We start from the raw sequence: 22,982 nt of genomic DNA on the forward strand, positions 1-22,982 counted from the left end.
TCCCCGCGCCTGGCCCCGGGAAGACGACGACGAGGAGAAGGAGGTGCACGCGCGGCTCCCGGGAACCGGCCCTTCGCTAGCGAGAGGAGCCGGGGGCAGCTGAGAAGCAGAACCCGCCCGCCGCTTCGCCAGGGTCAAGTGAGACTGAGATGTAGGACGAAAATGAAGGAAGAGAGACTGGAGAGCAAGAAAGGCAACGAAAACACTAACAGGCCGATAGGAGGACCGACTCAAAATGCCGCCGGAAGTCAAGTGTTTGCCCTGATCCCGAGTGGACCGAAGCAGCTTCCGGCCGCCAGATTAGTCGTCAGCGCGCAGGCACCGCCCCTCCGGAGACACGCCCCTGAGCGTAACGTCGGCTCGTAGGAGTGAAGTGGGAATCCTCAAATCGGTGCTTTGTTGAAGGGACCTTTGGAGTGGAATCTCTGAGCCAGGGAGAGCCAAAATTTCCAATAAAAAGTGAATTTACGAGAAAGAGTTTACGGGGCGCCTGGGTGGCTCAGCCCTTAAGTGTCTGCCTTCGGCTGAGGTCATGATCCCAGCGTCCTGGGATCGAGCCCCGCATCGGGCTCCTTGCTCCGCGGGAAGCCTGCTTCTCCCTCTCCCACTCCCCCTGCTCGTGTTCCCTCTCTCTTGTCAAATAAATAAAATCTTAAAAAAAAGAGAGAGAAAGAGTTTACTTCTTTTATTACGTAATTTCTTACAATAAACAGCTGTTGTAAATGCCATATCTGTTGTTGAAAATACAGCCGTTCATTCATTTGCCAAAAATGTTTACTGAGCAGTGACAGGTGATATTTGTCCTGTTTTTGACACTCCTCCGCTTTCTGGGCCATCGCTTATTACTGTGGAACAAAGCATACACGGCTGTGTTTTTAAAGGCGCAAGCAGTTCACTGAAAATTTGGAGCAGAAATCTTTAACGTACTTCTAACCACCTTTCCTTTTGTGGTCCAATGATCTGCAAGAAACTAGTTATTAAAATTGCTTGAGGTGGGTAGTCAAACACCCTGAATCAAAATCCGTATCTAGCCTCTTACAAATTTTTTTAAAAAGGAAAAAGAAATGTGAGCCTTTCTCTGCCTTAATTTTAAGGTAACATTTATTTTGTTCGTTGACAAAAGCAAGGAATAGGAAAACCTTTTCTCAAAACTACTGATAAAATTTTAGAAGAACGGGTACAATGATTTGGTCCTGTTGGAACCAGTAAACTAAAATATGGGAGAAGAGTGAAAAAATTAACGGCATTAAACATTCTTGATGACATGCCCAACTATTTTAGAGATAGCGGCGAAAGCTTCTGTACAAGTGGGCTTGATGTAACGCTCTGGCAACAAGAATCCGTATCTGCCTTTATCTCGAAGTTCGATTGTAAACGAATATTTTACGCCCAAGTCATAGATCCAGTCATCTGAACCTCCAGGAGCTAGGTCTACAAGAAGAAAAAAGAAATTACTTTTTGAAATACAGATGTTTCAAGTTAACTAACAAAATGGATTTTTTTCCCCTAAAAATAGCTCTGCTTTTTTCTGGTTATTAAGTAATCTAAGTTGCTGGTAGAAAATGGAGATTGAAGAAAAACAGGTTAAGGAAGAAAATAAAAATTACCCATATCTCTGCCAAAGAGTAATAATCACCAGTAACATTTTAGTGTTATTTTTTCCCTCAGTGCATGCTTTAACATCCTTAAATTTTTCCTACAGAAATAAGATCATCATATACATGCAGTTTTGTAATATTTCTAAACATAATCTATCTGACCAGCTTTATGTATCAATAACTTCAAATCTACGTTATCATTTTTCATGATCTCATAGCACTACCTTGTAAAGCTGGATATAATTAAGTTCAGTATTTACTTGGAGACATTTAGAATTGTTTTTCTAATTTCTAATCAATATAAGCAACTTGACAATGTCCTTTCTTGTTTTTACTAATTGCTTGTTTCTCTAGGATATTCTTCCCTAGAAGTAGATTCACTAGCCTAGGAGTATCTACTTTTTACAATTATGCTACATGTTCCCAAATAACCTTCAAAATAATTGAACCAATTTACATCTCCATACTAGCAGAGTATGAATTTGCCCACTTCCCCCTCCCATACAATGCACAGGAATTATGCATTTCTGGCAGTTTTATGGGTGAAAAATAATATTGAATCATCTTATTTTGTTTATTTGATTACCACTGAGCTGAACATTTTATTTGGTATATTTATTGTCCATCTTTATATTTTTTATCAGTTGTCTTTGCTCATTTTTCTACTCAATTGATTTTATAGATTGTTTATAACAGCAACATTAGTGTAAATTCGAATTTGCCTTGTGTAATATTTGCATTTTTTTCGTATTTGGTTATTTAGCTTTCAACTTGGTTATTGGCAGAGTGTTTATATTAAAATATTTTATCTATCTAGGATTTATTTTAGAGAAATATATGTTAGTAAATCAATTAATTTCTTTTTCTGAGTAAGTTGTCAGGTTTTCCAATCCTATTAATTGAATAGCTAACATTCTTAGAAATGCCTCCTTTATGAGAAATAAGATGCCCTTATATATTTAAGTGTCTTTCTGTTCTCACTATTCCCTCCTGTTGATCTGTCTTTTCCCGGCTCAGCTCCACAATCTTAATTACTATATGTTTATAATGTACCTTAATACCTGGTTGGAGCAAATTCTCTCTTATTAGTCTCATTTGTCAGAATTTTACAAGCTCTTCTACCAAATCCATTCTTTCAAAAGAAATTCAAAGTCATTTAACTGTTCATTGGGATTGCATTAAATATACAGATTAATTTAGCACGACTGACACATTTTTATTTTGCTTTCCTACTCAAAAACATGGTAGGTTTCTCCTTTTATTTATCTTCTTTTATGTATACCAGTAAAATTTTCTAGGTTTTTCATATAAATATATTGATTTGTATGTGTACCCACACACATACATTTAACAATGAATCCACATATATGTATCTGTATGTATATGTGTGTGCAATGTGTATATATGTACATATAGAGGGGCAGTAGGATCTTTTTTTCATTTTATTTTCTACCTGATTATTTTTGGTATATAAGAGAGCCTTAGATTTCTGTATATTTAGTTCATATTCAGCCACCTTCAACTTTTGATTGTTACTAATATTTTTGGTTGATTTCTACTGTTTTCCAGGTAGACAATCATATAATATGTGAAGTGATCATTTTTGCCTCTTTCTAATGCCTATACTTAAATGAACTACAAAGGTGTTTACCAAAGCATTGTTTATAATACTAAAAATATTCATCAGCAGTGGATTAATGAGTTATTCAGCAAATACTTCTGATAACCACTATCAATATTTGGCATTTCTTCTTCCAGCCATTTTCTCATGCTTCTGAACACATTCTCATAGATGTATACTGACTGAATGAATGTGTAGAGATGGACTGATTTCATCACACCAGAAAGTTGCTTTGTAAGCTCTCTAGCCCTGAGACACCTGTGGTTATGCTTTGGGGAGCAATGGTAGAGAAGAGGAGGAGAATCAAGAAAGCTCTGAATTGTGAAAGGAAGCTGTAGGGTCCCTCTCTGACAGAGCAAGGACCTGGGTCAGCAAAGGCAGCAGTGGGCCAGTGATACCAAGAGACAGAGATACCATGTGGACCAATCTGGCTCCGCTTTGTTCTGAGACATTTTGGGGTTGTTGAGGTGGAAGAGGAAGATTCTGGACTTTCTACTAATAGGGCATCTGGTGCTCAAGCAATTTATTGAAAATAATATGAATGTGATTATTAAGATGAGTGTGTTTTTATATTCCTGTAGATCATACCTGTTAAAGAAAATTTGGGGGCTTTGAATATTGTCTCAGGGCCTTCTCACAACCCATTTTCTCTCCCTCGTTTTCCTTGTATATCACTGTTTGGCAGACACTTATCAGGTAGGTCTCCCAGAAGTGTCACCTACAGAGAGAGACCCTCCTAGGCCACTTTAGCTAAGTAGCCTCTCTCTCCTGCAGTCATTCTCAAACCCTTAAGCCTCTTTTATTTTCTTCAGTTCTCAATGGGATTATACTATATTTGACTATTTCATTGTTTACATCAGAGATTTGCAAACTTTTTCTCCAAAGGACTAGGTAGTAAGTATTTTAGGCTTTGTGGGCCACAAAGTATGTCACAGCTACTTGACTCTACTATCGTGAAAGCTATCATAAACAATACATAAATAAATGGGTGTGGCTGTGTTCAAATAAAACTTTATTTTTGAATACTGAAATTTGAATTTCATATAATTTTAACATGTCACAAAATCTTTTTTTTAAACCTTTTAAAAAATGGAAAAACTGGGGTGTCTGGGTGCCTCACTCAGTTAAGCGCCAGACTTTTGATTGCTGCTTAGTCATGATCTACAGGTTGTGAGATCCAGCCCCTCATCGGGCTCCATGCTAGGCATGGTGGCTACTTGGGATTCTCTCTCTCCCTCTGCCCCCTCCCCCCATTTGCTCTCTCTCTCTCAAATAAACAAATAAAAAAATCTTTTAAAAATGGAAAAACTATTCTTATCTCACAGGCTATACAAAAACAAGCAGTGGGCTGAATTTGGCCTATGGGTCATAGTTTGCTGACACCTGGTTACATGTTTATTTTCTGTTCCTCTTTTTTCCATCTCCTCCTCCAACTTCAAAAGAAAAAAATCATTGTCTGTCATCCTAAAAAGAGTCCCTCGATAAATATCTGCCAGCAGAAATTAAATTTGAAAATATTTCTTAAGATTTGCCACATACAAGCTGTTATCAGTGTTATACAAACAAAAGACACTTAACTATATAGTGTGCTTTAGTGGGCACAGCCTGTTACTATAAAGCATTAATGTAAAAATGTTCCCTAGATTTGTACAGTGTTCAACCTGCACAACTTTTCATGGGAACCCTGGACATCTTATACATTCTTTTGGCCCTTTATGACCTTTCCTGCTTCACTCAACCAGTGTGATGCCAATTCTATAATCTCTGCTCTATAGCAATGAACATGATTTCTTAAATATCATTTTGGCTTCTTTTGAGGGTATTCATTTATTAATATAACCTTGTTCGGTGCTCTCATAGCTATTACGCTTCCATTTCTAATTGTTGTAATCCAACTATTTTACATGTGACCTTGTTTAAAGATTCCATTTAGAAAAATTAAACCCACACAGAAAAACCAAACACACAGATTTCTTTAGTACCTCACAATTCTCCAGATCTTAAGAAGAAATACTTACATAAAGTTTCTGAACCACTGCCATGAGTATATCTGATATTTTCATTAATATTCTCAATAGCACGGGCTGCTTCACTGGCCACTAGGGACTGAAATCAATAGAATATGGAATTTCAGTTAATGTGCAGCTTTGAAGCTGGACAGGTAGAAGTTTCTTAATAAAACAATCATATGTTAATTGAATCAAACTGTGTATAGGAAGAAATAGAAAGTAGAATGGTGGTTGCCAGGGGCTTGGGGTGTGAATGCAATGCAGAGATGTTGGTCATGGGATATAAATTTCCAGTTATAAGATGAATAAGTTCTGGGGATCTAACACACAGCATAGTGGCTATAGTTAAGGACACTATTTTATATACTTGAAAGTTGCTGAGAGAGTAGATTTTAAATGTTCTCACCACAAACGAAATGGTTGCAATTATGTAAGGTGATGGCTGTGTTAACTAACTTTATTGTGGTAATCATTTCACAATGTGTATCAATTCATCACATTGTACACCTTAAACTTATACAGTGTTATACATCAATTATAGCTCAATAGAGCTAGAAGAAAACTGTGCATATGAAAAATCTACACAGTAAGAATAAATAAACTTTAACAAATAATTTTGCTTTATGGAAATCACAATTGGGTGGCTTTAAACATAGACTCTTCCAATACATTGAAAATTTTATTTAACTTGAAGGAAAAATAATTCTCACATGCTTTTTGGTCTTCAGGAATTCACTTATCATGTAAAATGAAGTACAACTGTATTTCAAAAGCAAGCAGCCTGGGGTTACCCTATTCCTACACAAAATTATCACCAAACTTTATTTTTTTAGAGAATTAAATTAAATTAAATTATTTATTGCGGGGGGAAGGAGCAGAGGGAGACGGAGAATCTTGGAGCAGACTCAGCGCTGAGCGCAGAGCCTGACAATGGGCTCAGTATGACAACCCTGAGATCATGACCTGAGCCCAAATCAAGAGTTGGACACTTAACCGACTGAGCCACCCAGGCACCCCAAAATTATCACCAAACTTTAAATGTGACTTCTCAAAATACTACATATACCTAATGCGTAGATCATTTCCTTCTCACAGACTATTGTCTTCATGTGTAAAATGTCTAATAACTCCTAAAGACTCATCAGGTAAAAAGGATCATGTGCCAGTATGGGATAGGCTAATAAATAAAACCCTTATTCTACTACATTTGGTTCTAGCTTATCCAGATCTTTTATGAGGTTGATGCTAGTACTCACTGACACTCTCTTAAATAACTTAGAGGAGTATCAGTGCATATTACGTTGCGGCATTCCTTTGCTAAAAAAATTTTTAATGGAACTCCATTGTCTACAGAATGAAATACAAATTCATTCTGACATACAAACAAACTGACCACATCTACTTTCTGATGATGTCACCCGCCACTTTCACACCCCCACACCTGAACATACTTCCTGTGGGGAACACATTTCCTCAGCTTTCAATGTCCTCCCTTCCCTGTCTGTCTCTAGAATTCCTATATTTCAATTTCTGGCTGGAAATGGATCTGTTCTTTGATGTCAATAGCGCTTTATTATTATTATTTTTTCTTTACAATATGTCACCACTTAATAGATGATAAATCCCTCAAGAACAAGGACTTTATCCCCTGGCTTTTCTAGCATTTCCTTCTGAATCAGTTAATGAGACCACCCCCTGCTATCCTAGTCAGAATTGAGTTCTACCATCTGTGCCACTTATTTAGTAGTTACTGCACTTAGGATACAGCTGTTTGTAACATTTGCTAATGACTGAGCTCCCTAACCGTATCATGATCTCTTAAAGGGCAGGGTCCCACCTAATGCTTCTTTTAATGTCCACCAAAAACAATATGTTACACAAAATAACTCAACAACTGCTGGTGATAACAGTAATCCAAAAATAAGGGAAATCAGACCAATTTTATTTCCAAATCAGGATAAATAGCCTCTCATTTCTTCAAGGATAACACCAATAAAGGAGCTTTCCTTAAAAGTTTTCTCTTGAGAAGAAGAAAGAATTGCAAGTATCAGATGTGTTTATGTTCTAAATGAGCTATTTTCAGAAAATGCAAATAACCTTATATTTGTCATCAGCAACTGCTAGCCCCTAATGTGGCTATAGTTTATTCTTGTAAGAGAACCAGGACATACACATCAACACCAAAACAACAAAAACAAAATCAAAACAAAACGCAAATCCACAAATAATCTAACTAAAAAATAGGCAGGGAACCTGAATAGACATTTTGCTAAAGAAGGCATACAGGCAGCGAACAGATACATGAAAAGATGCTCAACATCACCAAACATCAGGGAAATGCAAATCAAAACCATAATGAGATATCTCCTTACACCTGTCAGAAAGGCTATTATCAAAAATACAAGAAATAACAAGTGTTGGTATGGATGTGGTCAAAATGAAACTCTTGTGCACTGTCTGGTAGGAATGTAAATTGGTGTGACTGCTATGGAAAACAGTATGGGGGGATTCCTCAAAAAAATTAAAAATAAAAATATCATGTGATCCAGTAATTCCACCACTGGGTGTTTACCCAAAGCCAATGAAAACACTCATTTGAAAAGATATATGACTCCTCTGTTTATTGCAGCATTATTTACAATAGCCAAGTTATGGAAACAACTTAAGTATCTGTTGATAGACGAATGGATAAAGAAGATGTGGGGTGTACATATATGCAATGAAATATTATTCAGCCATATAATAGAATGAGAATAGAAATCTTGTCATTTTCAACAACATGGATGACCCATGGATGGGTCAGAGGGTATTAAGCTAAGTGAAATAAGTTAGAGAAAGACAAATACCATGTGATTTCACTTATATGTGGAATCTAAAAAACAAAGCAAATGAACAAACAAACAAAAATACAGAAACAGAATCATAAATACAGAGAAGAAACTGGTGGCTGCCAGAGGAGGGGGGAGGCATTGGGAGGATGGATGAAATATGTGAAGGGAATTAAGAGGTGCAAACTTCCAGTTATAAAATAAATAAGTCATGGAATAAAAAGTACAGCATAGGGAATATAGTCATAATGTTGTAATTATGTTGTATGGTGACAGATGGTAACTACACTTACTGTGATGAGCATAATGTATAGAACCGTGGAATCACTATGTTGTACACCTGAAACTAATGTAACATTGTACGCCAACTATACTTCAATAACGAAAACAAACAAATAAAAATTAAAATAAAAGGAGAGAGAAAGGAAAAAAAGAGAACCAGAACAAAAGGAGTTAGTAAGAAACAAACCACTACATAAAGATCAGACCTTGGCCAAGAGTCAGACAGTCACCATAACACTTCCATTGTCTGGAAAGCATCTGGGGTAAGAATGTGGCCCATCCTAGCTATAATACATGAAGAACTCTTACATTCTTTGTCATCAACCCAAACGTAGAACAACTGGGACCAAAAAGTAGTGAGGGGTTAGCAGGTTATATGAGTCCTCTTAGAACTTCCTGTATCTTCTACTACATTCCAAAATGTTGACACTGGAGGTGCTTTTAATAGGACCAAACCTCTGGGGGTTAGGGAGGTGAGTGTGTACACAATTCCCGATGTTGGTATTAGATTGATGAGTGTTGTACCAGGACTTGATCTATGTCAGGCTGTTGTAGAAAGCTAGTTACCACAAAGCAGACCCACAATTCCAGAGACTCTTGTCCTTGCTTTTATGGTTTTATATGTAGTTCAGCTCCATGTGGAATGGTTCAAACCTGACCTTCAAGCAATATGTCTGACATTTCCTTAGGGACCATCTGCTGGACTAAAGTTCACGTCCACAGGGTAGGACCTGTTCTTTACATTCCCTCAGTGAACCCTGACTCACGATGACTCTCAGCAGAGTGAGACCAAAATATAAACCATCTTTCCCTCTGTCCTCCAAAGGAGAAATTTTTTCCCACAGTTTTTTATTCTTGAGCTAGGTATTATTTTATTTCTGAAATGCCAATGAAAAAATTAAGTAGCACTTACCAGTTCCTCATGGTCTTTGCTTTTGCTTAGATTATAGGAATATGGAAACAGTATCTGCTGGGAGTATGAATGCATACTGATGTAAGCCTTAATGTGGTTGATGTTTTTCCTCAAGAAATTAGCCATTGCCTTCACTTCTGGTTCTGATTCAGGGTAAAGGCCACAGTAGGTTTCTGAGCATGAGAAACTTGATGCACCTTCCCCTGAAGTGAAATTGATAGAGTGGGATTAGAAGAGATGCATATGCTATTGTAATTTGTGATTTCCCTGACAGTGCCTTTTCTGAATATCTGTGGCGCAACATTTTTAGAGAAATGGATTAGACAGAACTCGGTAAAGAACATATTTATATTTCTTTTGAAGTAAATATTTTTTAAAAGGTTTATTTATTTATTTATTTGAGAGAGCCAGAATGAGAGAGAGAGTACGTGAGATGGGGGGAGGGTCAGAGGGAGAAGCAGACCCCCCGCTGAGCAGGGAGCCGGTTGTGGGACTCGATCCCGGGACTCCAGGATAATGACCTGAGCCGAAGGCAGTTGCTTAACCAACTGAGCCACCCAGGCTCCCCTGAAGTAAGTATTTTTATGCCCTCATAGCAAACACCCCAACAGTTGCTGCCTGGGGGCAGCCATCTTGTACCCTTTGTGAAAGGAAATCTCAGAGACGTCAGCCAGCCCTGCCTCCAAACTTGTGGCTATATGAGAGAAAAAAACCACATTTTTTTAGAAACCCCATTTTCTTTAATCCTTTGTGAGTTTGGTTTTTCTGGTATTTGTAGTTTAAAAGTTACTAATCAATATAGCCCATAAAAGAAAAGTCTCATTTGGGAATTCAGAATATGGAAGTCTGCCTTCAGTGCTACTTCTAACTTGCTAAATAAATAAGTCCTTAAACAAAATAAAATGGTGATATTGGGTGCCAGCATAATATTTATTCATACTTTTGAGAGATTATAGTATACATCACTTCAGATGGTAGTTTTCTTCCTTAATGTACCGGGGTGGAGCCCCAAGGAGCCATCTCTGACCCCAAACGTTATTCCCTCCTGGAAACAGTTGATTAATCCTGAACTGGATCCTTAACTTGTGTTCTGTCAATCTGAATCCCTCCACTGATAACTTGAAATTGAGATGAAGATTCTGGTGTCAGTCTAGCTGCTCTCCAGGACAAAGAAGACAATACCAGTAACATCACCTGCTGACACGAATTCTAAGATTTACACGCAATATCTCACTTAATCCTCATGCAACCCTATGAAGGAAATACTGCTATTTCAGGAGATGCAAAGTGAACATTCTCGGTAGTAATGGCCCTTTATAATAAGAGGCTAAGGAGCGTAGGCATATTATTAGTCGTCCAATCACTTGATTCTAATCTTGGCGCTGCCATTTAATAGATATGGCCTTAGATAAAATGTTGTAAACCTACCTATACCTTGATTTTTTTGTCTGCTAAATGGGAAAATTATATATTTAATGAGGATTCAATGAGCTAATGCATATGAAGTGTTTCGCATGGTGCCTTGTCTAGACTAAGTGTTCAGTGACTACTGTTTCTCCCCTTTGTAGTTGTCGTTGTCATCATCATCATCATCATCATCATCATCATCATCATCATCATCCGGATTGGAATAAAAAAGAATCCAGTGTGCTTCACAGTGATGAATGGGGAGAGAAAGGAGTCACGGAGCCCACTGCAGTGCTGAGGCCCAGTTCCAGGTTGTTTCTGAGGCTCAGCTGCATCCTTGTCCTCAGGTCCCATGGGCTACTCCATTAACCTTCCAGGCTTGCCTGCCTTACTTAAGCTTGCTCTGCTTTCTTCCTTTTATTTACAATAGAAACAACCTTAATGTTTGTGAAACATTCTTTCCCCTACAAGAAAATGTTGTGCTAAACATCCAAGGCTTTTCCAAGTACTTCATTTGTATTAATTTTTAACCAATAATGTGATCAGATGATCCATTTTCATAGTTCTGTCCCCTTTGATTTCTCCTGCCCTTTTCCCCCTGATATATAGTTCTAGAGAACAGAGATTATATGTTAGGAGTAGAGACAGGGGAGGACATGAAAGAAATGAAGGAGGAGGTGGTGCCCTAACGTGAATCCTCAGACCAGAGCTCTTCCATAGATACATGAAGCAAGTCACAGGATTTATTTTTCAGTCAATCATTAAAAAAAAAAAGAAAGAAAGAAACAGGTGAACCTATATTAATAATACACTTTATTTAACCCAATATGTACAAAGTACTACCATTTCAAATGTAATCAATATAAAAATTATTCATGACCTGTTTTATGTTACTTTTCTTAGGCCAAGTCTTTGAAATCTGGTGTGTATTTTACCCTCACTGCACATCTCAATTCAGACAAGCCACATTTCAAGGGCTCAGCCACCACTCGTTACTACTGTAATAGACACAGACAGCACAGTCGCAGAATTCTTGTTCTGTGACTGCCATTCTGGAGATTTCAAGTATTTTGGTAGGAAGACTCGTGGAGAGTCAGGAAACTCGAGTCTGAGATCTGCTTTGCCATGAAACAGGCATGTTCATCTGGACAAGCTACTTCATCTCTCTCAGCTGAAGGCACTCTTTTTGTACCAAGAGACACTTGGTCTACCAGGTCCCTTCAAGCTCAAGCATTCTCTGATCTATAGGCCTAGTATAAGAAAATTCATAAAGGCAGAAAGTAGAGTAGAAACTACCAGGGGCTGCAGGAGAGGGGGGAATGAGAAGACATTGCTTGATGGTCACAGAGTTTCTGTTTGGGAAGATGAGAAGTTTTGGAAATGGATATTAGTGATGGTTTCCCAGACTGTGAATGTACTTAATGCCTGAATGTACTGAACTGTACACTTAAAAATGGTTAAAATGACAAATTTTATGTTATATATATTTTAGCACCATAAAAATGATGAAAAGACACTATGGTCTCACAGGAAAAGAAATAAAGGATTTTCTACTGTACACTGGTTATAAACACTTCGTAGTTTAACTTAACAGTTTAGAAAATAAATGGATCTCTCTCAGGAAGTTTGAGACCAGACGTCCTCGCAAAATGTTCCCTGTTATAGACTGAATTCTGCTCCCCGCCCCGCCAATTCATATGTTTAAGCCCTAACGCACAATGTACTAGGTTTGGAGATAGGGCCTTTAAGGAGGTCATTAAGGTTTAAGGAAGTCATAAAGGTGGGATCCTGATCTAATATGGCTGGTGTCCTTTTAAGAAGAGAGAGAGAGAGAGACACCAGGGATGTGCACACAGGAAAAAGGCCATGTGAGAACACAGTGAAAAGGTGACCATCTGCAAGCCAAGGAGAGAGGCCTCCGGAAAAACCCACCCAACTGACACCTTCATCTTGGACTTCCAGCCTTCAGCTCTGCAAGAAATAAATTTCCTTTGTTGAAGCCACTCAGCCTGTGGTATTTTGTTATGGCCGCCTGAGCGGTCCAAGGCAACCTCACCCCCATTCTCTGTCTCTAACACACACACACACACACATGCATACGCACACGCACACAATTTTAATACAGAGGAAGGGGAAAATGAACATGAAATAAACAGCCTTGATATGCCAATTCTTGCTAATAAGTAAGGTGCTCTTTTAGATTCTTAAAAAAGTATCATAAAGGCATGTTCTAGGTGCAGGAACAAGGAGGAGATAAGATTTAATTCTTTCTCACTGGCTTGCTTACATAGTACAAAAGAGATACTGGGGCACTGGACAAAAAAAAGAATTCTTGCAATTACTTTTTGTTTTATTTGGCACTCTCTTTTGTCTATATGCTTGCTGCTTCTGTTTCTGTTTTTAACTCTTGTGACAGGTAATAATATAGTGCCATGCCTCAGAGGGCCTACCATATGTCTTGAGGGCAAAAACAGAATATATTTGCCATCTTGATTATTCAAATTGGGTGGTACTGACTTCACCATAAAAAAATATTAAGTAAAACAGAGCACCGAAAGAGCATGAAGATAAAATAAGAAATTCCAGATGGGAACTTATAATAGAGGGGTGATTCTCCAAGAAGAATTGCAATAACTTTGGAGTCAGTCAGCCTGGCTTTGTATCCCAGCTCTGCCACTTCCTAGGTCTGTGCTCTTAAGCATGGGATTGACCTTCTAAGTCTGGAATTCTCCATCCAGGATACATAGATAATGAAACCTAGGGGGAGACATATATAAACAGCTCAGCACTTAGTAACCATCAGCTCTATTCAGACCTATTTCATATTTGTTGCTTCTTCTCTGACTCCCTGCCCAGTTATCACTGCTGTGGCAGTCTTTGGGCTGCACTTTTATTGGACACTTTTATTGGACAATCTTAAGAATGGCTCTCACGGAGAAACCACTAAGTAATTCCCTTAGTCACAAAAGGAGTGAGCCCGAGGCAGGATTAACTGCCCTTTCCTCTGCTTGTTTATTACATCTGCAGCTCTCTTAGAACAACTCATTCATTCCTTTATGCATTTAATTAACTTCTGGGAACTCTGCATGTGCCAGGCATTGCACTAGATAATGGGTAATGGTCCCTTCCCTCACGGAGTTTCTAACCTAGAGAAGGAAGGAATTAAGGAAATAAGGTAAGTACTCTGTTGTGAGGTTTTCATGTGGATTCTGAGATAATGATGAAATGTTCAAAATCACAAAACTTCCCTTCTTGTTTTTAAAAGGAAATAGGTACAATCACGTACATAGCATTGTGTAAGGCAAAGGAGTGGTTAGAAGTGGGGTTTTGGGGCTTCAATCGCTTTCAATATCTTGTAGTCCCCACAAAGCCATGTGTACCCACTTCCAAAAATGAAGATGATTCAAGATCATTATTAGGTTTAGTTTTGTTTTATAGCTCGTTCTTAAATGTAGCAACTATGAAATACAGTGGGGGAAAGGCAAACCACCACCTACCTCCCTGAAAGTAGACAATATTCTTGAATGCCTAAATCAATGTCCGCTGAGTACTTTAACTCATTCAAAACAATTAATGATAAGCTCCCACTATGCTAGACATAAGTTTATGACATTCATAAAAGAAAAAATCGTGTTAAGTAAATAGTGAAACCCAAAGAAAATGTTTTTGAATGCTGTTCGAAGTGAATATTTTCTTATGCAATTAAGGAGAGGTACCTACCCCCAATCCTACTTTGAAACCCTAATGATGAATGTTATTTGTTCATTGAAGTAGGACTTTTAACAGTCACTTCCTTACTATTCTAGAAAAGTAGAATTTTAGAATTCTGAAACTAGAAGGACCTTAAGGAACTAGTCCAATTTCCTTTTTTTTTTTTTAAGATGAAATGACGGGGCAGAGAGGTTAAGGTGAGCCGTGCACATTCACAGCATCACATTTAACTAAAACGTTTATTAAATTATATCCTGATTCAAATAGGCCCCCCCTCTAATTACTTTGAATTATGAGCCTTTTTTTATGAATATCCCTTTTTAAATGAATAAACATTGCTAGAAATGAAGCGAATAACCTACCACACCAGTGTTTGGAAGCAAAGTTCCTGTTCAGGTCTGTTCCGATGCAACGATTATTTTCATGAAAGGACCGGTTCTTTCTCCACATTCGATTCTAAATAAACAAAATACTGATAACCAGGCTGGCCATGTTCCTAGTTCAAGCAGAGACACGACTTCTAAAGCCTAAGTGGTCAGGGTTGTGTGTCTCTCCCGAAAACCCATCACTCCACCTGTCATGATTTTTTTTCTTTTAAAGATTTTATTTATGTGACAGAGAGAGACAGTGAGAGAGGGAACACAAGCAGGCGGAGTGGGAGAGGGAGAAGCAGGCTTCCTGCTGAGCAGGGAGCCCGATACTGGGTTGGATCCCGGGGTCCTGTGGGATCATGACCTGAGCCGAAGGCAGACACTTAATGACTGAGCCACCCAGGCGCCCCCACCTGTCACGATCTTCACAGCATTCCTTTCTTACAGCCCTTGTCTCCATCCAGGTCTCAATTACATTCCCTCAAAACTATTTCAGTCTGAACCAAATGAAATGGTAATATTTGATCAGTTTTGACCTATATCACAAATTTCATTTGGTTTGGTAGGCTGCTTATTGGTTTTCTTTAATCTTATTTGGTCTAATTTTAATTCCTTCTGAGAAAAGTAAAATAACTTTGTGTTTCAACTAAAATTAAAACTATGAGTCATGAGTTTCAGTGCTCCGTTTAGACTGAATTCAACTCTCTCATTTAAGAGCTTCAAGAGGTGGAGCTGTGAAGACACCTGTAGCCTGATGGTTCCTTTGATCGTACCGATTCAATTCTCATTTGTAAACATAAAGCAAAATTCCCCCATTGGATTCTTGGGGCAAACTGAGAAATTTGACCATGTAAACAGTTGCACAGACATCGTTTAAATCCTGGGTTTGGGATGATGTGGTACCTTTCTCCCTGCTCTCACCAACTCTCTGGAAAGCTTCCCAGTCTGCTTCCAACCCCTGGCCTGTGGTTTGGTAGCAAGAATTGCCCTGGAGAAATTAGGTTCTCAAACTGCAGGGACTAATTGGCAGTGTTAAGATACAAAGGACAGTGGGGGAGTAGCAAATTTCTAAAGGGTGGCTGAATTCTACCATGATTCAGTGAAAGAATAAATTTATTGTAATACCAACCTGTGAATGTGATTATTTATTTATTTATTTATTTATTTATTTATTTGAGAGGGAGGGGGGAGAGAGAGAGAATCTCAAGCAGATTCCCCACTGAGCATGGAGCTGGATATGGCGCTTGATCTCAGGACCCTGAGATCATGACCTGAGCCGAGATCATGACTTGAGCCGAAATCAAGAGTCCAAGGCTTAACCGACTGAACCAACCAGGTGCCCCAGTATGATCATTTACTGAACCCAGATTTATGTTAGGAACTATGCTAGGGATTTCTCATTTATTTAGCTCAGGATTTGCCCACTCCTCCCTACAAATTTATATTCACAGTATTCCTTTCACTTGGGATGACTTTTTCAGCCAATCTTCTTCACCATTCCCATTTCTTTTGCAAAAATTACCTCCTCCATAAAACAACTTCGTTTAATCCTGTATGTTTCCAATCACTCTGATTTTTCTCCTCGGTGTTTACACGTGCTGCTCAAGAAGGCTTTTCTGAACTTATATATGCTCAATTATGTTTTATGTGCTCCTCATTACATTAGGAAGGACATCACTTACATTGCTTGAGTAATTTTCCTGAATCATGATGTTGATGGGTTAGAAATAACCATTGATAATGGTTTCCAGTATAGATTAGATTGACCAGGAAACTTACTCATATTTAGACGCTCATCACTAAATTAAAGGGTCCTAAGGCTTAAATTCACATATCAGTTAGAATGCAATTCTACCAGAATGCAAGTGCAGTTAGGATGCTTTTCTAAATCTTGCAATTTATGATTTTATAAATCAAAATGCTATGCAAAGGATTCCTAGTAAGAATGGATGGATCCAGGCATTGTGTATTGATGGCAGCTAAAATCACAAAAGGAGATACAATCAGACATTATGCAGAATACGGAATCACAATGAAGTAGTCCTGCCAAAAACAGTCAAACCTGAATCTGGTTTATCCTCTACAATCCAAATTTCAAGTTTTAGAAAGCAGAGGACAGAGGAATGTAAAATTTCAACATGGCAATGCAATTAGCAAATCCAGACAATGGGAAACCTTTCCTTCAATGAATAAATTGCAAAGAAAAAACTGAGAGAGAGAGAATGAGAAGGATGGCAGGAGAATCTATGGATTAAAATAGAATTAAAAGATATCTAAACCAATCACAATATATTGGCTTTAATTGGATCCTGAATCAAAGAAAAAAAAATTTTTTTAAGTTATGAAGCAATTACAAATGTAAATATCGAATGGACATTTTATGATATTAAGTATCGTTAATTCTTAGGTACAGTTGTACCATGTTGTTGTTTTTTTTTTTTTAAGATCTCTTTCAGAGATGCATCCTGAAATACTTATTGATGAAATGATATGGTGTCTGAGATTTGCTTCAAAATAATATAATAAGATAGAATTGGTTTGGAGATATATGTGAGAAAACATTGGCCATGAGTTGATTATTTTATTTTTTTAAAGATTTATTTATTTATTTATTTATTTATTTATTTTAGAGAGAGAGAGCGCGCAACACAGGAGGAGGAGCAGAGGGAGAGTCTTAGGCAGACTCCATGCTGAGTGCAGAGCCTGATACTTGGCTCGATCTCATGACCCTGAGATCAGAACCTGAGCCAAAACCAAGAGCTGACCCCTTAACCAACTACACCACCCAGGTGCCCCTGGCCATGAACTAATTACTGATGAACTTGTGATGGGCACAAAGGAGTTTACTGTGCAAGGATTTCCATTCATATGTTTGAGCTTTTCCATAATAAGAATTTAATTATATGTATACATAATATAATAATATTAAATTAAAATATAATTATATGTATATTTAAACAAAACCATTGTGCCAAGATCCACGATTCTTTGAATAATTCAGCCTGTGCATCCTGTACCCCCAAATAGGGTATGCTTTGTTTTCTTCGCCTTCACCTACCTTTTTCCATGTGAAGTCATAACCATCCACATTAACTACTGGCATCACATAGAAATCCACATGCCTCAGAAGATTGGTGTATGGTGTTTCTTTCCCATATGATTGAGTTACCTACAAATTAAACCAAGTATGTTTAATAATATCTTTTAAGTCCTTCTAAACTTAGTCTGTTTCTTTTATGTGTTTTATTTTTTTAAGAAGTCATTTGGAATGTTTAGATTAGTGTATTTAACTTTCAGGAAGAGTATTAATTCCTTGAAAAGTCTGAACTGAGGGCACTATCCTGTAAAATGGTGGCAAATGCCTTGGACATGAGACAAATGGTCTTCTTATTTAATGAAGGCAGAAAATAGAACCATATATTTTCTAAAATTTTCTTCAAGAAACAAAAAAAATTCTTTACTAAAGCAATACAGCTCACGTCAGAGATTTAAAGAAACAAAACCTAGATACAATTCCACTCCTTTTTCAATAACACGTATCGATCAGAGTTTAAACTAACCTTGTCTTATGCCCAGATATGACTAGGTAGTTTCTACATTGTCCTTATTACCCAGGGAACTAAATTTTTAATTTTAATTCTTTCAACAAATCTATGAAACATACATTCTAACCCTCACTCATCCCTTCTGTTTGGAGTCCTGCTTTTTGGATAAGAAATTCCAGAGCTAATGTGGATCATCTGTCAGAGCCTAACAAGAATTTTTTGTGGAGCCCAATGTGGGGCTTGAACTCACAACCTTGAGATCAAGACCTGAGCTGGTATCAAGAGTCAGACACTTAACTGACTGAGTTACCCAGGTGCCCCTCTTTTCTTTAACAGCTTTATTAAGATACAATTAACATAAAAAGAAATTCACCATTTTGAAATGTATAACTCAGTGATTTTTTTTTTAAGTATATTCACAGAGTTGTGCAACCATCACCGCTATCTGACTTCAAAACATCTTCATCAGCCCTCCCCGCCACCAAAAAATCCTTACCCATTAGGAGTTATTCCCCTTCTACCTATCTCTACACTCACCCCTGACACTTACCAACTTTCTGTCTCTGTGGATTTACCCATTCTAGATATTTTATTTAAATGGAATCATAATATATATGGCCTTTTATATCTGGCTTCTATCACTTAGCATAATGTTTGCAAGATTCATCCATTTTGTAGCATGAATTAGTACTTCATTCCTTTTCATTGCTGAATGATATTCCATTATAAGGATATACCACATTATTCTGTCTACTCATAAATTGATGGACATATTTTTTGACTATTATGAATAACGATGCCATGAACATTTGTAAACAAATGTGTCTACTTTTCTTGGGTGTATACCTAGTAGTGGAATTGCTGAATCATATGGTAATTCTATACTTAACCTTTCAAGGAATTGCCAAGCTGTAAAATCATGGCTGAATTATTTTACAATCCCAACAGCAATGGATGAGGGTTCCAATTTTGTCACATCTTTACCAACACTTGTTATTACCTTTTTAAATTTTAGCCACCCTAGTGGATCTGAAGTGGTATCTCATTGCGGTTTTGATTTGCAAATATTTCCCTAATGACTGATGATACTGAACATCTTTTGATGTGCTTATTGGTCATTTGTATATCTTCTCTGGAGACTTGTCTTTTCAGATATTTTGCCCAATTCAAAATTGGATTGTCATTTTATTGTTTATTTGTAGAAGTTCTTTATATATTTTGAATGAAAATCCCTTATCATATAAATTTCCCCCCACTCTGTGGGTTGTCTTTTCACTTTCCTGATGACATCCTTTGAAAAGCACTAAGACTGTTAATTTTGGTAAAGCTCTATTTATCTCTTTTTTCTTTGGTTGCTTGTGCTTTTGGTGTCATATCTAACAAATAATTACCTAAAGTCACAAAGATTTACTACTTCTAAATTTTCTTCTGAGAACTTTATAATTTTAGCTTTTAAATTTAGGCCTCTGACCCATTTTGAGTTAATATTTGTACATGGTATGAGGTAGGGGTCCAAGTTCATTCTTTTGCATGTGGATATCTAGTTATTTCAGCAAAAGATGTCTTTCTTAATCCTTCACAAGGACACCATCTGGACTAGTGGTGGGCTTGTTTGGGTGCATTTAAAGAAGATGAGGGCCCAGAATAAGTGGGAATTGGTGATCTGAAGAGAAATAACAGGATGAAACCAGGACCTCAGTGGTGAGGCTTAGAAAAATGAAAGACAGGGGAAATTGCGTGTTAAGGGGACTTCTCAATGCCTATCTATAAGAGGAGACGTGGACCCAAATGGGAGGGTGACCTGAATGGATCAGCTAGGTAATTTTATAGCATCCTCAGGACTTTGTGTATTTTCCTGATGGGCTAAGGGTAAGATTGGGTACTTGGTAACTGGGCAAACCTGTATTCTTTTCCAGGCATTGTGCTGATTAAGGGCAGAGATACACAGATACAGAGAAATGTAAGAAATGTTCTCAATTAACTTTGTGAATAATGTTATTACTCATTAAGACATTTTCAGATTTGATATTTATCCAGTAATTTGTATTTCAAAAGCATACAATCTAGATATATAATCATATCATTGAAGAAATACAACTTCTAAAATTCTATAAGCCTTATAATTCTGACTTGGTATATCACCTGTGTTTTAAAGACATGATTTTTTTAAATAACATTTTCAACCAAACTTGAACATGCTTATGAATCTAATAATTCTTTACCCATTAAGTTGTGATTTGTGTATCATGGGGCTCTCCAAGCATGTGTTATCCACTGAGTTTTCATGGTAGTTTGTAAATATGTTTACAGTCATGGTTTTATATCACTCTTAATCAGGTAGGTAGCTGAAGAAATTATGCCTGACACACAAATGACAACAAATAAATATTTGTTGAAGGAATGATTTACCGACAAGTAACATAGTTGAAATCACTGCCCTAGTAATAAAAACAAGAGAAGAAAGATGAGAATAGAGGGAGGACTGCACAAGAGTGAGAGATTAGGGGGTGGGAAATAATGGTTTGTCTGATTCCTAGCAGCTCGGCCTGTGGCAGATGATTACTCACCAATCTTTTCCTGGGGTACACCAAAGCTTTGTCTTTGGCCCTAAACAATAACAACAATACCTACCAACAAATTAACCAGTAGCCACTTGACAGAATAAATTAGTACAAAAAGGCATATAAGATGCTATGAACAGAAGATTTTAAAATAAACCATTACTCCCGCTACCACTAGAAATACAGCAAAGAGCTGTAAGTCCCAATTGTTCTACAAGGGCAATAAAGCATTTAGCACAATGGTAGGTACTCTCTGGACCCCAGAGTTGTATTTGAGCCTAATTTGAGCATTAATTTAAATTTTAAATATAACGAGAGGATGTTGAACGCTGGTTCTATGAACCAAATAATATACTGAGTTATGGGTAACAACAACAAAAACTGACTTTAGAGATGGTCTTTGTCCCTAACAAACTGATAAAAGTGTCAAGTTGGAAAGGAAAGAACAACAATTCAATGTTACAAGTATGATAATAAAATCAGGATATACAAGGTAGCTTAGAAGGAGGACAGTTAATTCTGTGGGGTGTTTGGGGTTAGAACTCCTGAAGAGCACATCACGGGGACAAGACATTCAGGATATGGGTGAATGGTTGATGAACAGGTGTGAGGAATGACAGAAGTAGAAAGAGAGGAAATTAAGTGGTCAGATTGTTAAGTGGCTCCTCCTATCGTTCCTGGTTACTCTCCTTGGCCATATTCTGGATCTAAAGGTCAGGGAGAGAATTATTTTTGAGATCCAGAGGATGGCCACGGGGGAAATATACTAAAATAGAGTTGAATTAGGTTTGGTGATGTAGAGTTCAAGTTGCTGAGATGATTCTTTAGATGGACCTCACATATGGAAATTGAATTCACTCAGAATAAGGGCAAGAAGAATTGGAGAGGAATAAAGAACCGTGAGCCAGGTTCCAGGGAATTATCTGGAGATCATTAGATGACAGTGAAAAGAAAAGACAAGGGTGGTTCAACCAGATCAGATCAGGAATTTGGAGAAATGGGCAAACAGCAGTACAGGTTTCCCACGCTATCCGAAAGCAGAGCGTGCCTATGAAAGATTTCCATAAGCCAAAGTGGCATAAAGTGAAAAGTATCCCCACTTCCCAAACACTTTTACATTAGTACCTGTTTTGGCCAACTGAAAGAAATCTGAAGGACATTTTTTTTTTGCTTTAATAAAGAAAACCATTCCCATACGAACGTAGGTCTTTCATAAAAGTGAAGTGGCATTATGCCAACTTTTGGAAAGTAGGCGATAGCTGTATTAGGACAGGAGAACATTGATCCACTACTCTGGTCCCTCAGCATATGGAGATATGGAAGAGCAGCCCCTCTCCTTGATGGAGCTTCTCTGAAGCAGTGTTCTTCACAAGTCACGTGTCAGCTAAGGTGAGGGGCAGCAGAAGGAATTCTGTGGAGGCCCTGAGGTTGCAGGGTACCAACTTGGTGTGCAGCTACATGAGAGTTCTCCGGGTCAGAGGTTCAGAGGGAGGTTGGCACTGAGAAAAGTCAGTTGGCAGACAAAGTCCTGAGCTAGGTGTGATGCCCAATACGTGTCCCTTGGGCTCCAGTGATGTGCCAAACCCTGTGCTGAGTTTGGTCCTAGTGATGCAGTCATGCACAAGCCAGGCTCAGCCCCTGCCTTTGCACTAGTAGAAGGGATCTAAATTTTGCCTCTACCAGATGAATGGGAGGCATAGAAAGAAATGACTGGCCTCAGGGTCCCCAAAGTGTAGAGCAATGCGTTTCCTCAAGCTGAGACTGCACCATACTGAGTTGGAGAAGAGAGTGAGAATTGTGAGATAGAAATATGTATATATGTTGGTCTCTACCCCACAGCCCCTCTGGTTCCTGGCACAGACCTTGTAATTTCCTAAATGATAAGAGCAATAAGGACCATCTTTTGGTCTAGTATTTGGTCTTTGACCTAGGTTCCTGACACAGGACTTTTAAATCCCTTGGAATCTCCTGGGTGATTGATGTGTCTTTTGTTCTCTCAGGTGACCCTTGGTGGGCTCCTGGAAGAATACTGCTCAACAGAAAGACCAAGCCAGGAACTTGGAACTCCTAGCCCCAACCCTATCCTCCAGGAAGGGGAGAGGGGTTAGAAATTGAGTTAATGATCCATCATGCCTA

At 38.0% G+C, this 22,982-nt stretch overlaps 1 protein-coding gene across 1 annotated transcript in view; it reads right to left on the reverse strand.

Moving 5' to 3' along the window:
• Positions 1-1,135: 1,135 nt before the first annotated feature.
• CPB2 (carboxypeptidase B2) overlaps positions 1,136-22,982 on the reverse strand; it is a 63,379-nt gene continuing 41,532 nt past the window's right edge. Inside the window, 5 exon segments of the mRNA XM_044913594.1 lie at positions 1,136-1,431; positions 5,238-5,325; positions 9,252-9,454; positions 14,732-14,825; positions 17,799-17,909. Of these exon segments, the coding sequence (XP_044769529.1) occupies positions 1,247-1,431; positions 5,238-5,325; positions 9,252-9,454; positions 14,732-14,825; positions 17,799-17,909 (681 nt within the window). The 3' untranslated portion in view covers positions 1,136-1,246.

The sequence above is a fragment of the Neomonachus schauinslandi genome, chromosome 3 (assembly GCF_002201575.2).
Source record: "Neomonachus schauinslandi chromosome 3, ASM220157v2, whole genome shotgun sequence".
Taxonomy (NCBI): domain Eukaryota; kingdom Metazoa; phylum Chordata; class Mammalia; order Carnivora; family Phocidae; genus Neomonachus; species Neomonachus schauinslandi.